This window comes from Neovison vison, chromosome 6 (genome assembly GCF_020171115.1).
Source record: "Neovison vison isolate M4711 chromosome 6, ASM_NN_V1, whole genome shotgun sequence".
NCBI classification, from domain to species: Eukaryota; Metazoa; Chordata; class Mammalia; order Carnivora; family Mustelidae; genus Neogale; species Neogale vison.
Genome location: NC_058096.1, coordinates 187,853,448 through 187,868,425, shown reverse-complemented (window position 1 = coordinate 187,868,425; position 14,978 = coordinate 187,853,448). Strand labels below are relative to the sequence as shown.

The 14,978-nt window shown below is 42.7% G+C and overlaps 1 protein-coding gene across 1 annotated transcript in view; it reads right to left on the bottom strand.

The window, feature by feature from the left end:
• Positions 1-9,462, bottom strand: part of EOGT (EGF domain specific O-linked N-acetylglucosamine transferase) — a 37,589-nt gene extending 28,127 nt beyond the window's left edge. Inside the window, exons 1-7 of the mRNA XM_044253196.1 lie at positions 9,300-9,462; positions 8,281-8,505; positions 5,442-5,665; positions 4,246-4,346; positions 3,487-3,595; positions 583-677; positions 126-230 (exon numbers count right to left, since the gene is read on the bottom strand). Coding sequence (XP_044109131.1) covers positions 126-230; positions 583-677; positions 3,487-3,595; positions 4,246-4,346; positions 5,442-5,665; positions 8,281-8,290 — 644 coding nt within the window. The 5' untranslated portion in view covers positions 8,291-8,505; positions 9,300-9,462. The remainder of the gene's footprint in view (positions 1-125; positions 231-582; positions 678-3,486; positions 3,596-4,245; positions 4,347-5,441; positions 5,666-8,280; positions 8,506-9,299) is intronic.
• Positions 9,463-14,978: the final 5,516 nt, after the last annotated feature.

The following is a 14,978-nucleotide window of genomic DNA, read 5'->3' as shown; positions in this document are numbered from 1 at the left end:
CTATTTGTGCTCTCTATCAAATAAAGTCTTTTTTAAAAATAAATAAATAAACAAAATCCCTTCCAATGTGCCAGAAACAAAAGCAAATATTTTAGAAGCATGTTTTAAAAAAAAAATAATCTCACCAAGACTGCAGAGGGCTTTTGCGCTGACCTTGAGACATCAACGTTCGCGTGTCCAGTGCGCAGTGTCCTCCGATTTCACCACTCTGGAGAAAATCTTCCTTAAATCTGGTGGGTGACCAAATATTAAGCTGAGTTTGAGAAATTTTATCACTATGTAAGCACATGGGATGTTAACTGAGGTGGCTTACCGATTTCCAAAATCAGTGTGTTGGAAGAATTTAACTCGATTATAAGGGAATGTTTCAAACATACACAAAAGCAGCAGAATGGTACAGAAACCCAAGGGACCCATAATCCAGCTTTGCAATGATCCACCTGTGGTCTGACTACATCTTGCATCCTCTACCCATTCTCCAACCTCACTGCCATTTTATTATGAAGCAAATCCAAGGTCTATCCCTGGACCTGGAAATATTTCAGAATTTCTGTTAGGTTTAAACATCAACCACTTCCATACCTGTCATGGTTTCTCTTGATGTTTCTTAAATCAAGATAGAGATTGGCTGCTCTGCAATACTGAAGGTAACGGGAACACGCCAGACTTGAGTCATGCTGAATTGAGGTGGAGAAAAAAGAAAGAAAGAACTCTGGATAATAACATTTTGAGGACATTCTCAGACTTGCCAGACAAGTTCACAACATGTACACCTTCAGGTTGAACCACACAATATGAGAACAGCTTCTTCTTTTTTTTTTTTTTAATTTTATTTAGGGGCACCTGGATGGCTCGGTGGGTTAAGTCTCTGTCTTCGGCTCGGGTCATGATCTCAGGGTCCTGGGATTAAGTCCCACACCAGGCTTTCTGCTCAATAGGGAGCCTGCTTCCTCCTCTCTCTCTCTCTCTGCCTGTCTGTCTGCCTACTTGTGATCTCTCTCTCTGTCAAATTAAAAAAAAAAAAAAAAAAGTTTAAAATTTTTATTTAAATCCAATTAGTTAACATAGACTGTATTATTACTTTTGGAGGTAGAGTTCAGTGATTCATCAGGAGAATAGCTTCTGAAAGTCTGCTTGTGTGGATGGGTTTTTCCCCTCTCCAGCAGACTCTGGTCAAGCCTCGTTTTGCCAGTGTGTATGCACACTTTTAGGTTACTACAAAGAACCTGCAAGTGTTCTATTTATGTCATCTCAAACTTTAAGTCTTTATGTATGGTTCAGTTCAGTCTTCTTTAAAAAAAAAAAAAAAAAAAAAGCCCTCAGAGCCATCACTAACCCCCTAGCAATGTGGAAAAAGCATTTTTCAAAGCCAAGCCAAATGAAACAAAGAAGAATGCACACGTTAAGAGACGTTAAAACAGACTGGAAGGGCACTTTGCCGATTTTAATAAGACATGCTCTCTCTAAACCATAAAGCTACTGGGAGTCTCAGTCTCCACTGCAGTAAGAGGGTGATGTTTTTTAAATCACTGAAATAAAAGAGCTTAAGAGTCAACTACCAGAGCCTGCTTCTCTTTTTCCAGTATGCTTTGTGCCAAAATAGGGACAGTTTCAAAAACTTTTACCTGCTGTGGCTTTTATTTATAGATTTAAATGCCGTTTTATTGTTTTCCCATAATTCCCAACGAACACAAGATCTTCACCTTTACCCGCATGGGGTTTTGGAATCGGTCCTTGGTAAGGGATCAGGCTCTGACAGCACAAAATCTATGAAGGTAGATCTTGGCCCGGAAAGATTCTAAATACTGCATGGACGAAGTATGCAAGATGGGGCTGTGGCTCTCCCCTTGCCCCTTCCACATCAACAAGTGGACTCCAGCCAGACTATGCAACACACACACACACAAAAATGTATGTAAGGGCACCCAGGAGCAGTACAGCCCAAAGCCACGCCTCCCTCCCTTGGGGTTCATACAGCTCCCTATAATTGCTTCTATAATAAGTTCTATTATGTGATAGCTCCAAAAGCACTATATAGAGTGGGTGCCGGGGTGGCTCAGTTGGTTAAGCGGCTGCCTTTGACTCACGTCATGATCCCGAGGTCTCGGGATCAAGTCCTGCATTGGACTCCCTGCTCATCAGAGAGCCGGGTTCTCTCTCTACCCCTCCCCCCTGCTCATTTTCTCTCGCTCTGTGTCTCATAAAAATAAAATAAAAATACTTTTAAAAAAAGCACTATAGAGCATATATTCAGTTTCTTTTCTTTTCTTTTCTTTTCTTTTTTATTTGTCAGAGAGAGAGAGAGAGAGAGCAAGCACAGGCAGACAGAGTGGCAGGCAGAGGCAGAGGGAGAAGCAGGCTCCCTGCTGAGCATGGAGCCCGACTCGGGACTCGATCCCGGTACACCGGGATCATGACCTGAGCTGAAGGCAGCCGCTTAACCAGCTGAGCCACCCAGGTGTCCCATATATTCAGTTTCTTAATCAAAGTGAATTAAGGAAAAAATTTGTTTTTCATTTTCTCGATTGCCTGGAGATAAGTCTCAAGACGTCAGAGACTGGACCAGGGTTATGAGAACACCGACTGATAAGATGCCTTAACAAGAAGTGCTTACAACCTTAGGGACCTTTAAAACCTAACACTGAGCCTTTTGCTGGGACCCAGGTCCCACACTGAGCATTTCTATAAGCAGAATGAGCATTTTTATAAGCTCAGATCTTCCCAGCCGCAAGCTATGACAAGGGCATGGCTTGAAGGGGAAAGACACTGAAACACGGAAAGGCCGGGTGCTCTAAGAATCAGGTTTTAAACACTACAGTGTGGATGGAACCTGCTCTTCTCCTGACTGCCCAAAACTGGCTCTTGGCAACGGGCTTGGCTTACACACTGAGCGAGCGCAATGCACCATGGTTGGAAGCCCACAGAAAAAGATCCATATCCCAGTTCTACCTGGACAAGTCCACCGAGTAGCTGTGTGGTCCTGGAAAAGTCACTTCACGCTTCTGAAGACCTTGTTTTCCTCTGTGGTCAAGTGGTTATCAGTACTATCTACCCTGTCCTTCTGCTGCAGGGCTTGTAGCAATCAAGCTAGCTAGCTGGAGGAAAGCTTTTTGCAAACTGTAAAGTCCTAAGTGAACACAGAGTGGTCTGGGGTCCACGAGTGGGTGATGTATCATTTGTCCTGAACTCTTTGCGAGGGAATTTGGAAAGATGCAGCTTATCAATTTCTCTTCTTTAGCATAATGTGGGGGGAGGGGTGGAATTCTAAACCTAGTCATATTTCAACAGCCCCATAGTAGGATTATCTTAGTTATATGTGTGAAAATGATGAGCCGGTTTCTAAATGAAACAGAAGGACTTATTTTAGAAAGTTAAATAAAAGTCAAAGCCAACGAACACCTGAGTAAGGCTCCCTCTCCCAGAACCAGCTATCTTGTTTTTCCACGATAATCTAAACACTCAGAGTATTTGAAAGGAAACACCCACCGTTTCCTTAGGCTGGCAGAGCACAAGTAGTTCCTCTAGCCGTTCTCCTGCATATCCAAAGTCAGCCTGTTTCCAGAATATGTCCTGGGCAGATTCAAGGGTATCTGTCCTATTTGCAATCAAAAAGATTCCATGAGGAAAGAAAAAAAAAAAAAAGATTCCATGATTTTTCTCTTTTTACCTTTTCTGAGCCTTGAGTTTCCTTTCTAAAGGTTAAATTGCCAGAAGTCTGTCATTAAGTTTTTTAACCATCATAATCTTCCTATAATCCCTTGCTAGAAGAAGATACCAAAATAAGTTATTCATAGACTTACTTTCTTATACTAAAAATACACAACAGAAGTGTATGATGTTAGGGTCATCTGGCACTGAAGAAAAGGAGAGAAAATGAGCTACTAGTTACTGTATTTTCTTTACTATGCTAACCTTGCAGGTATTGGAAATATTAATTATACTTCACATTCCCTTCCAGAATCAAGAGGAAACCACCAAGTTATGTTTTTTGTATTTGTTGGGGGAATATACTTTCTGGTGATCCACACTGTTTTCTCTCTCTGGCAGAGGAAATAACAGATACTCCTGTGCGGGGTGGCAGGAGGGTGGGGAGATAAGTCAACTTGAACTCATGACTGTGTAAGCAAATTAATATCTAAAGGAATGACTATCTAAAACCAAAGAGTCCAGCTGGGAGGTGAAGCATCAGCAGACAGGACAATGAAAGATGATTTAAAGAGGAGAGGAGTCCATCTAGAAGCTTACCATCCCATGTCGACATAGGTGCAGACAGGGTAGCCAAACCTGAATTCTGGTCTGCAGGATTTCTCATAACCCCAGCAGTATTTTAGATTTTCTAAGTGTTTCTAGAACACAAAACGTGTACATTTAGACTGGTGTCCCTTCTTCTGACATTTAGAAAGAACTCTTCAGGTTTTACCATGAAGAAAACAAAATCTTCATAGAACTTTCATTCTCTCATCTTATAATACATATTCAAGCAATAAAAGGAATTAGAATAAATCCTAAGTATAAGAGTCTCCAAGTTCTCAACCACAACAATCCTTAATCATCACTCCCCCACACCACGTTTGGGCCCCAGCGAAAAGCATGGGGTTTCCCTATACTACCAAAGAACACTTGAATTGGAATTTCCTGAAGGAGCTTAATGAAACTGCCTTTCTCAGGGAGCAAAGTGAGCCTAAAATCAGTCCCTAAAGAGTCACATAAAATGAAATTTCTATGATCAAAAAATCACCATGAAATTAAATGGATTAGCAAATTTACTCATCAATCATGAGCGGCAGAAATGCCACAAGACTTGGACACAGCCGTGGCTGTTGGCCAACGCTGCTCTTCTGCAAGACCCAGGAGCAACACTGGTCTGACGCCTGGGTCTCCTTCCCCATATGCTTCCTGAACCAGCACCATGGGAAAGGAAGTTTCTCACAAGGCCCAGCTTTGATCTCTGAGACCTCGTGAGACGTCTTAATGGGCTCCAATTGGAGGCCTTCCCAACAACTCTAAAACAGAAGGAAGGCCAGAGTAATTATGTGGAGACAGGGGCAGAGGTGTTATTACCTAAATTAAATGCTAAAAGACCCTCTCAAGGGCAGTTGAAGAAAAAAAAGAGGTGTGAAATTCTCTAGTTACTTTTAACAAGACATTCCTGGCCAGATAAAATCTAATTCCCTTTGTTTACAGGGTATACAAATAGTATTGGCTGACAGTGTGTTTCATGAGGGACTGAGATTTTAAATTTTAGTTGCGATTCAGATTTTAACTCTCAATCTTGCAAATGGGATATAATTTTAAGCAAATTTTAGGCATCTGGAAGCACTAGACGAAATGCAAACAATATCTTACAGCTAACTTACAGAATGTTACCTCCAAGTTCAGATCATAAAGCAGAGCCAAAATCCTTTTAAAAATAAGTAAGAGAAGAAAAAACGAACACCTACCTTATAAGGACAATATGAATCTTTCTTACAGGCCGTGGCAATATGCCTATTATTGTGCAAAAAGAAGGGAATGTGCTCCTGGGGCAAGCGGATACTGGCATAGTCGAACAGAGGTTCGCCTGGAATACCATCAGCCTTGGGAGGAGCCTCATCTTGGCCACTCAATGAAAGACCATGAAGCAATATTCCAAGGACAAGCAGCTTTAACATAGCAACCGCCAAACCTAGAGATCATATTGAAAAGGTTTTTATTAAGACATATCCTTTAAAAGTCAAAGGGATCCAGGGCTCAGTGTAAGGACCACGAACCTTGCTACATCACTGAACAGCACTCCTTTGTTCCACAAATATTTATTGTGCACCTGTTCTGCTCCAGGCACTGCATTAGGAGCCAGGTACACAGGGGGTGAACAAAACCAGGCCCTTGTTCTGATATAGCTTATAATTTCTCAAACTTTCTCAGTAAAGGGCGAGAGAGCAAATATTTTTGGTTTTGGAGGCCGTACAGTCTTAGCGGCAACTACTCAACAGTGCCTTTGCCACGAAAACAGCCACAGCCCATTGTAAAGAATGGGGGAGGTTGCATTCTTATAAAACTTTATTTATAAAAATGGGGCAAAAGCCTTAATGTGAACCCAGTCGCATATCACTGATGCCAGAAATAAAGGAGGTAATATGACAGGCAATATAACACGGTGGTTCAGAACATGAACTCAGAAGCTAGACCACCTGGGTTTGAATCTAGCTAGTTTCCTGGCAGTATGATCTCGAGCTGTTTAACCTCGCTGTGCTTCTGCTTTTCTAGCTATAAATGGAAATAATAATAAAGCTTTGTCATTGTGCTATTGTGAATTAAATATTGGTAACATATTTAGAGGTGCCTGGCATATTTAATGCTATATGAGCATTTACTGAGTACATGTTTAAACCCACATGGGATGATGGGGAATGGAAGAGGTTGTTAACTACTATTTGAGCTGAGACCTGAATGGTGAGGAGAAGGAAAATCATGCCAGGGAGAGGAAAGAAAAGACAGTGCAATAGCTCTGGGTATATATGTATCTCCTGGATAAAAACTGATAATCATGGGGCGCCGAGGGGTTGAGGGGGCTCTGTTCAATTAAGTTCCTGTGTCTGGATCTCAGCTCAAGTCTTGATCTCAGGGTCATGAGTTCAAGCCCCACGCTGGGCTCCATGGGCCTACTAAAAAACAGACAAAACAAAACAAAAACAAAACAAAAAACTAAATAAGTACAATTGTACATGGGTTCCTTCTATGTGCCAGGTACTATTCTAAGTACGGAGGATGCGGCAATGAACGTGCAGCCTAAAACTCCTTTCCCTTGTAAAGCTCACCTTCTAGTGAGTGTAATAACAACCTATGGTAACAGTAATGACAACTCAGAGAACTTGGAGACGGTGCCATTGATCTATCCCCATCCTGCCTTAGCAACGTGAAAGAGATCATAACCATCGCGGACCTTACTGCGCGTCTAATTCACCCCATAAGGATTAAATTTTGTGAACTAGAATTCTCCTATGTATCCCAGACAAGAATTGTGCCATTCTCAGTTCACTTTAGTAGTATTATTTTGCTCTAGGGGGAAAAAAAAAAGGTGTTCTTCCCACGGAAGGATAGGACCGTATCCTACATGAGCTACTCCCCAGCAAGATCTCCAGTCACTGGGGCACATTGGAAAAACCAGCTTTCAGAATCAGCCTTCACCAACTATGCCTAACGAAGATGGGGCCTTTAGAAATAAACTGCTATGTTTTAGCCCAGCCTAAAGTCCCAAGCCAAGGCTTCATAACCAAGAGTGTGAACACTGAAAAGGAATTCTGTTCCCCTCTGGAGTGGTAAATATCATGGCTTCTCTTCTTCATGGCTCCGAAAAGTATATTGTTACCTGTTGGAAAGGTGATCTGAATTCATACTTTAGTTAGGACTCTCACCCAACAGGGAGTTGATGGTGATCTTACAAAATTTAAAAATATGCATTAATAGGAATAGTGTCCTAATGGAAACATTTACTTCTTTAATTATCAGAACCACACAGAAGCTGTTGTGATGCTTCAGGTATCTGAACTCTGCCAGAAATGAAACACAGTACCTTAAAAGGATGCCAAAGCAGACTTTATCATTCAGGTGATATTTTTGGATTAAAGGAAATATTAAGAGAGAAAAAAATTTAATGAGATAACCTCTGAGCACAAGACCTGGCACTTAGTGAGACATTCTGTAAGCAAAAGGCCTGACTCATACTGTGCTTTCTTTTCCCTGGTGAACAGCAGACTTCGAAAAGCAAAGTTACAGATGCCACTCCCCACACTCACTTAAACTAGATTCTAATGGTACGCAGAAGGTTACTGTCCATCAACCGCTAGAGGCCAAAGGGACACTCTGTGGATAAAACCTTCCTAGAGGGGGGTGCCTGGGTGGCTCAGTGGGTTAAAGCCTCTGCCTTCAGCTCAGGTCAGGATCCCAGGGTGCTGGGATGGAGCCCCCCATCGGGCTCTTTGCCAGATGGAACAACGTTCCTAATTCTCATCGTATTAATCCTACTCACTGAACCATATGCTAGTTGAGCCTTCCTCTTTACTCCTCCAGCCTGACCATCTATCCAACAGGCTGGTTGGCCTATTTTCTTGACTCATTCTTTCCAGTAATAAAGTCATTGCTATGACTAAGTCCTGACCTTCAGTTCTTCAAGTCCACTGTCCTTGACTGAGCTCTCCCTGAAACTAAACCCACGGATCCACGGAGAAGGAGTAACACTTCAGTCATGGGAAAAATCTGAAGTCTCCGACCAGAAACCAGGCTTTTGCAAAGGGCACGTACCTGCTTGCATAAGCTAGAAGGGGATAGCTGCTGGAGCATGAAAGCACAGCCCCCGGGCCTGGCAGAAAGCCGGTTCGGGTGCGCAGTCCTCTTGCAAGGCCCCCCCAGGGATGGGTGGGTACACTTCTCCAGCAGATGGAAGCTGGAGCTCGGCGCTGCTTTCCCTTCAGCACAAAGCAACCTGCTCCTTCCCCTTCTGGATTCCTTCCCCGGATTTCCTCAGGCCTAAAAGGTGGAGGAGGGAAAAGGGGAAAAAAAAAAGGGAGAGCCTGAAAGAGGATGAGAGCCCGAGGCTGACGGGGACCACAGTGGGTGAGATGGGGCAGGGCTCCGTGCCTCCTATCTTGGGAAGTTTAAAGAAGATAGTGGACACATGAAAAGTTGAACGCGTTCTGAGACTCACAAGGACTCCCAAACGCTCCCCCGCGCGGGGGCCACGGGTCTCACGGTAGGCTGAGGCAGGGGGTCGGAAAGGGCTTGGCTGTCTGAGATGCCGAGGGGAGGTTCACCAGCTGGGTGGCCAGAACCTCAGTCGGGGACGCGGGGCGGCGGGGGAGGCGGCGGCGGCGGCGACAGCGCTCCGGCAGCCACCCCGTCGCGCTCGGGGTCTTCACCCCAGGCGCCCGCGGGGCTGCGCCGGGGTCGCGAGGTCCCCGCACGTCGCCCAGCACCCTGCGCCCGCCCACCTCCACCCAGTCCCGCGGTGCCGGGGAGGAGCCGGGGGGAGCGGCTTCGCCCCGGTCTGGCACACCGACCCACGCGGCGCGGGACGGGGAAAAGGGCATCCTTCCCCGTGGTCGGCGGGCTCCCGGGAGCCCCGCGCGCCGCTGCAAGCAGCGCGAAGGGGCCGAGCGCCCCCCTCCCCGGCCCGCAGGCGGTGGAAGGCGCGGCGGAGTCCGCGAGAGGCTGCAGCCCGCGGGGAAGGCGCGCCGGGAGCCCCCGCGGGAGAGGCGCGCGCAGCCGGGCGGCCGCGGCAGGGCGGCGGCTGAGGGCTCCGCGGATCCCCCAGCGAGTCCCACCTGGAGCCGGGAGAGCCGGGGCTGCGGAGGAGGAGGAGGAGGAGGCAGCCGCCGCTCCAGAGCACCGAGGCGTCATAACCGGCTGCTGCCTCTCACCGGAAACCTCGGGCGCGGGAGCCGGGCCAGGGGGCGCCAGGGAGCCGCCGGGACTCCGAGGCGGCCTGCGCCGGGAGGCGGGCCCGAGCCTGGCAGAGGGGTTGGCCCGGGGCAGGGGCAGGAGCGGGGCTCGGCGCGCGCGGCCGGACGCGGGGCGACGGGGAGGGGCGGGGCTCCGTCTGCTCCAGGGCGGGCTCGCCCGCCCGCAGGCAGTGCGGGAGCCGCAGGGCCGGCCGCCGGCGCGGAGCGGGGGAGGGACGCGGGCTCACCGCGCTGGCCTGGCCCCCTGCGGCGGCGGGGCGGGGATAAGGCGCTTAGAGGACGCGAGGACACCTGACTCTGCTTCCCATCTTCGTTCTGACTGCGTCGCTCTGACGCGGACGGTTACCGTTTTCTTAAGCAGGACAGAAGTTTCCGCCCTAACTTTCCGATGTGGGGCGCGAACGCAGCCGGCAGCCCTTTGAGGCAGGGGGCGGTCGGGGTGGGAGGCTGAATGCTTTTTAAATATTTTTTTAAGATGCTGTCAAGTGTTACAAATTCCATTAGTGATCTGCTAAATAATGTTATCTGGATTTTTTTTTTTCAAATAACAATACTGCAAGGGGCACATACGGTATTTGACATGTCCCAGGCATAATTCTAAAGCACTTGACAGTATTAACTCGTTTACTCTTCATGTGTGAGACTGCCTCTCAGGGAACGACTGCTCCATTATGTCATACTTTGCCTGCCCCGTACCAACAAGGGCAATAGTTTTAAAAGCGCTTACTTGTAACCATACTATTTTTGTCACCTACAGGAAATGTAGCTTTCCTGTTAGTCGATTCAAAATGAACTGCAGTCATTTAAAATACATTTTTGTCACTGAGTGGTGATTTGTATTTATGTGTTTTAAACCTAGTACATGAGAAACGTTTCTAAGAAGAGGTCAGTCTCATTGCAAGCACAACAAACCAATTAAACTGGTGTGACATACACGTGGTACTATTTTAAATGGCTTAATAGTAAGGTGCAGTCCTTCAGGCTCAGAGGAAACGTGACAAACCTTTAAGAACGTCAGATCCAGTTCTAACATATCGCAGCAGCCAGGTGCAACACAGATTTTCCACCCAAAATACCAATCTTAAAATTTTAAGTTTCTTCAAACTGACATTTAAAAAAACGCAAATATCCTTTATTGGGGAGGCGAATTGAATAAACTGGTATATCCACACAATGTAGAACTAAGCAGGCACACACACACACACAAAAGAACTGAGAAATACGTCTATACACTGCAGGGTTTATTTTTGAGCGGGTAAAGGATGTGTAATATGCTATTATTCACCTAGAAAAGGGGATATATACATGCTATTTTACAAATAGAATAACATTTAAAATGATTAACTATGGGGAAGGAGGGAATATGTGTATAGAGACAAGGAAGATAACTTTTCTGGGTGTACATTATATAGAAGTGGCTTTAGAACCATGTAAATATTTTACATTATAAGACAAAATTTTTAAAAGTAATCCTTAAAAATTGAAAATAAAATGAAATTTTATTTGGAAAATGCTGTCCAGTTGTGGTGTATACCACCACGAAGGAACTATTCCAGGTGACTTTGAAACAATTAGCATGTCCTGGTGGATGTACCCTCAGGACTAGAAGAATTTTTTAAAAATCACAAACTGTTTCCAGGAACCAAACTGAAAGTGGGAATATTGGTTGGGATACATTGAATAGGAATAATTAAGATGGTATCTTTGAAGCTAAAATTTTGGCATGTGGTATAGAGGTAAGCCTGATGAAGTTATATAAAAATCCTATAGTTAATGAATTTGAAGGTAATAATATACATTAACATATTTTATTGTTAAAAATGGATCTTTCCAACATCCATTGAAAAGGCCTAGAAATAACCAACCTTATAACAATAAGCACCTTTTGTGCCCAGACTATGATCTGCAAACATTTCCCATTACAAAGGAACATAGGTTCCATTGAAAAGTGGATCATCTTAGGGACGCCTGGGTGGCTCAGTTGGTTAAGCGGTTGCCTTCCACTCAGGTCATGATCCCAGGGTCCTAGGATAGAGTTCCCCATCTGGCTCCCTGCTCATCTGGGAGTCTGTTTCTCCCTCTGTCCACTCTGCCTGCTTGTGCTCTCTCTCTGACAAATACATAAATAAAATCTTTTAAAAAGGAAAAAAGAAAAATGTATCATTTATTAGATATGGGGCATGTAATGTATAAGCAGAAGCTGAAAAATCTTACATGAGGAATCAGGGAAGCAATCAAAGATTATGAGGGCTGTATCAGAAGGACTCAGGAACCAATCTGAAAAGGCTTCCTCTGGCCAAAGATAGGATAATTTAAAGGATCAGTAAGGGTTAACTGTTGGGGTGCCTGGGTGGCTCAGCATTTGCCTGAGGCTCAGGTCATGATTCCAGGGTCCTGGGATTGAGCCCTGCATCAGGCTTCTTGGTTAGCAGGAGGCCTGCTTCTCCCTCTCCCACTCCCCCTCCTTATGATTCCCTCTCTCACTGTGTCTCTGTCAAATAAGTAAAATCTTAAAAAAAAAAGATAACTGTAATGGATTGAAGCACACATATACTTAAATCTTATATTCAAAAAGACCCAACCAATCAACCAGATGCACAAACCAAAACCTCACTGTTCGTCTCTGACCACAAAGGGAACCAATGTGGCAAAGGACCCAACTCTAAATGTGAAAAAAACAAAAACAAAAACAAGAAAACTGGTAAATAAAGAAAACCATTCAAGTGTATTTATCTCATCTTTCCTCTATGAACCATGATGTAAGTAACCAAATAGTTGATGAGGTACTTTTTACAAAAACATTCCATCCTTAAATATGATAATCAAGTCTTATGTCTGCAATTTTCTTCAAAATAGTGTGGATTGAGATGAAGCACAAGTGGACTGTAAATCAAACAAAATGGGCCGTGAACTGTTGAACACTGTTAAAGAGTTTATGTTAATGGGTACATGGGGATTCATAATCTGTTCTCTCTTTTGTACAAGTTTGAAATTTTGTATAACCATTTCTATAGTGCATTACAATCTTACTGAATGTGTTTTAAGCTCTTTGCACATATATTGACATTTGGAGAGCTCACAGTACTATCAGAATATAGCTTATTGGTTATCTGATATATCCAACTGCTTAAAATGTAAATCAATGGTTCTGAAGTTTTAAGCAAATAATTTTTTTAAGATTTTATTTATTTAATTGACAGAGACATAGGAACACAACCAGGTGGAGTGGGAGAGGGAGAAGCAAGCTTCCCACTGAGAAGGCAGCTCGATGCGGGGCTCAACCCCAGGAGCCCAGGATCGTGACCCAAGCTGAAGGCAGTCGCTTAACTGAGCCACCCAGGCGCCCCAGCAAATAAATTTTGACAAAAGTTGACCTTACATTGCAGTTGATCTATACATTTATGGTTTCACAGAAAAGGAGTAAGAGAATCAGCACTGCACAGTTAATGGTTCAGAACATGTTCTCTGGAGCCTAACCGCACAAATTAGAATCTCATCTTTGCCACTTACTTACCATATGACCTTAAGCAACTAAACCATTCTTCATTTTAAAAATGGAGATGGTAATAGCATTGACTTTAAAACACCAATTTGAACAGAGAGTGCAAGTATACAATCCCTTTTTCAAAATCTTTGGGACCATATGTGTTCCTGAATTTTTTAATATACAATAGGGTATGCATACAGTTTACTACTTAACACCCTGGATGTGCCCTGGGTCAACACCCCATAATCTCACACAATATTTCTGCGACAAAGTACATGAATATTCACACTGAGTGAAATAAAGCTTCTAAATAGCCCCATGTTAGTAAAGGTTAGGCTTTACCACCAAAGCAGATTTGATAGCAAACTTATAAAGATACTCCCTATCAGCTTTCAGAGCTTTCTGGACTTCAGAACAGTGGATAAGGGATTATGATCCCATTTAAATGAATTCATTCCACAGTAACAAAGCAAGCACTGTGTTTCCTATAATCCACATGACCACAGATTTTTGAACAATATGTATTTTTAAAAATTAAGATTGTAATTTCAAGAGACAAATGGGCATGGCATTGTTTAAAACTGAAAAGAAACACCTTTATCTGTTACCTATAAAAGCAACAGTAGAGTTTCGAGTTTACTATTAAGCAAACAGCAACTGCTCTTATTACCCCTTAGCTTAGTATTATTTGAAGATTTTAAAATTACATTTACCTTACTTAGGAGCAGGGCAAATGGAGAATAAATTCCGGACAGCACCAACAAAAAATTCTCTGTACTGCAATTATGGACTACTAAAGTATTTTGGGTTTTTTGTTTTGAGAAGCATTTAGTATTAAGGAGAAAGAAACAATTTCAATTCTATCTTATTAAAGGACTGTGATTTGCTAAAGGTAAAATAGCTATGTGTAAAGGCAAAAATTTACAAGTACTTTTAAGGATCAAAGCTGCAGAGTTCAGTATTAAAAGCAATATGAACTCAGAATAACTTATGAACATGTCTTCATTAGAAAAACTATGCCTAATATTAATAACACTCTTCATAATATAACTCATAGAAAATTTGGGCTTATCATTTTAAAATATGAATTCTGAGGTTATACAAGTCCTATTATCTTCATAAAACAATACTACCCTCATTCATTGGTACTAGCTGGTCTAAATTATGGTAACAGTGAAATATACTAATACTATTTTTAAATCTATTCAAATCAGATTCATGCTTATTACCTTTCACTTAGAATTAAAATATTTTATCCATCGGTAGTTGAAGTCATACTTTTAGCCCTTTACAAAATATTAAAGTTATACTATAAAACTGAATGGAATAGGGAAGATTAGAATTTTAAAGGGAAATAAAAAATTATGATACATTAGAAGAAAATGTACACATACCAGACAAATAGTAGTAAAACAAGATAAAGATACCTATAGTCATTTTCTCTTTTCTCTTGTGGCTTTTTTCTAAGTACTACAATTCATACACTTTTAATAAGCATCTGAATAAAATTTTCAATTCAGAAATCAAATGTCAATTGAAGAATCATGAGAAAAAAATTCTACAGAAATTTTTTTTTTTTAATTCTACAGAAATTAATTGCTTAACTACAGGAACTCATGTTTCCCTAGCTCAGAAATTATCCATATTTAGAATATCTTAAATCACAATATAGATACATTGAATACATTCCCATATGCTAAACAGTGTAAAACTGAAACTTTGCAACAGAGTCAATGGAAAAGAAAGAAATTGGTAGTCTCAATCTAGCTTCCCAAGAGTTGGAAAAACGCCGTTAGTCTGTGCTCAGCTGTCTATATATCAACAAGGCTCACACCTCTTTTACTCTTTTTTTTTATATTTCTGAAATTATTATGACTTTTAATATCTATTTTCTTTTCAAGAGAAATACTTGATTGCAAACTATTCTCCTAAACATTAAAATATAATTTTATAAAATATAGATAAAGAAGTTTTAATGACCAACAGTAAAATACAGCAACTAATATCCTAATAGGTAGTCTGCCACTTAGTGGGGGTTTTCAAGAAACTTACTC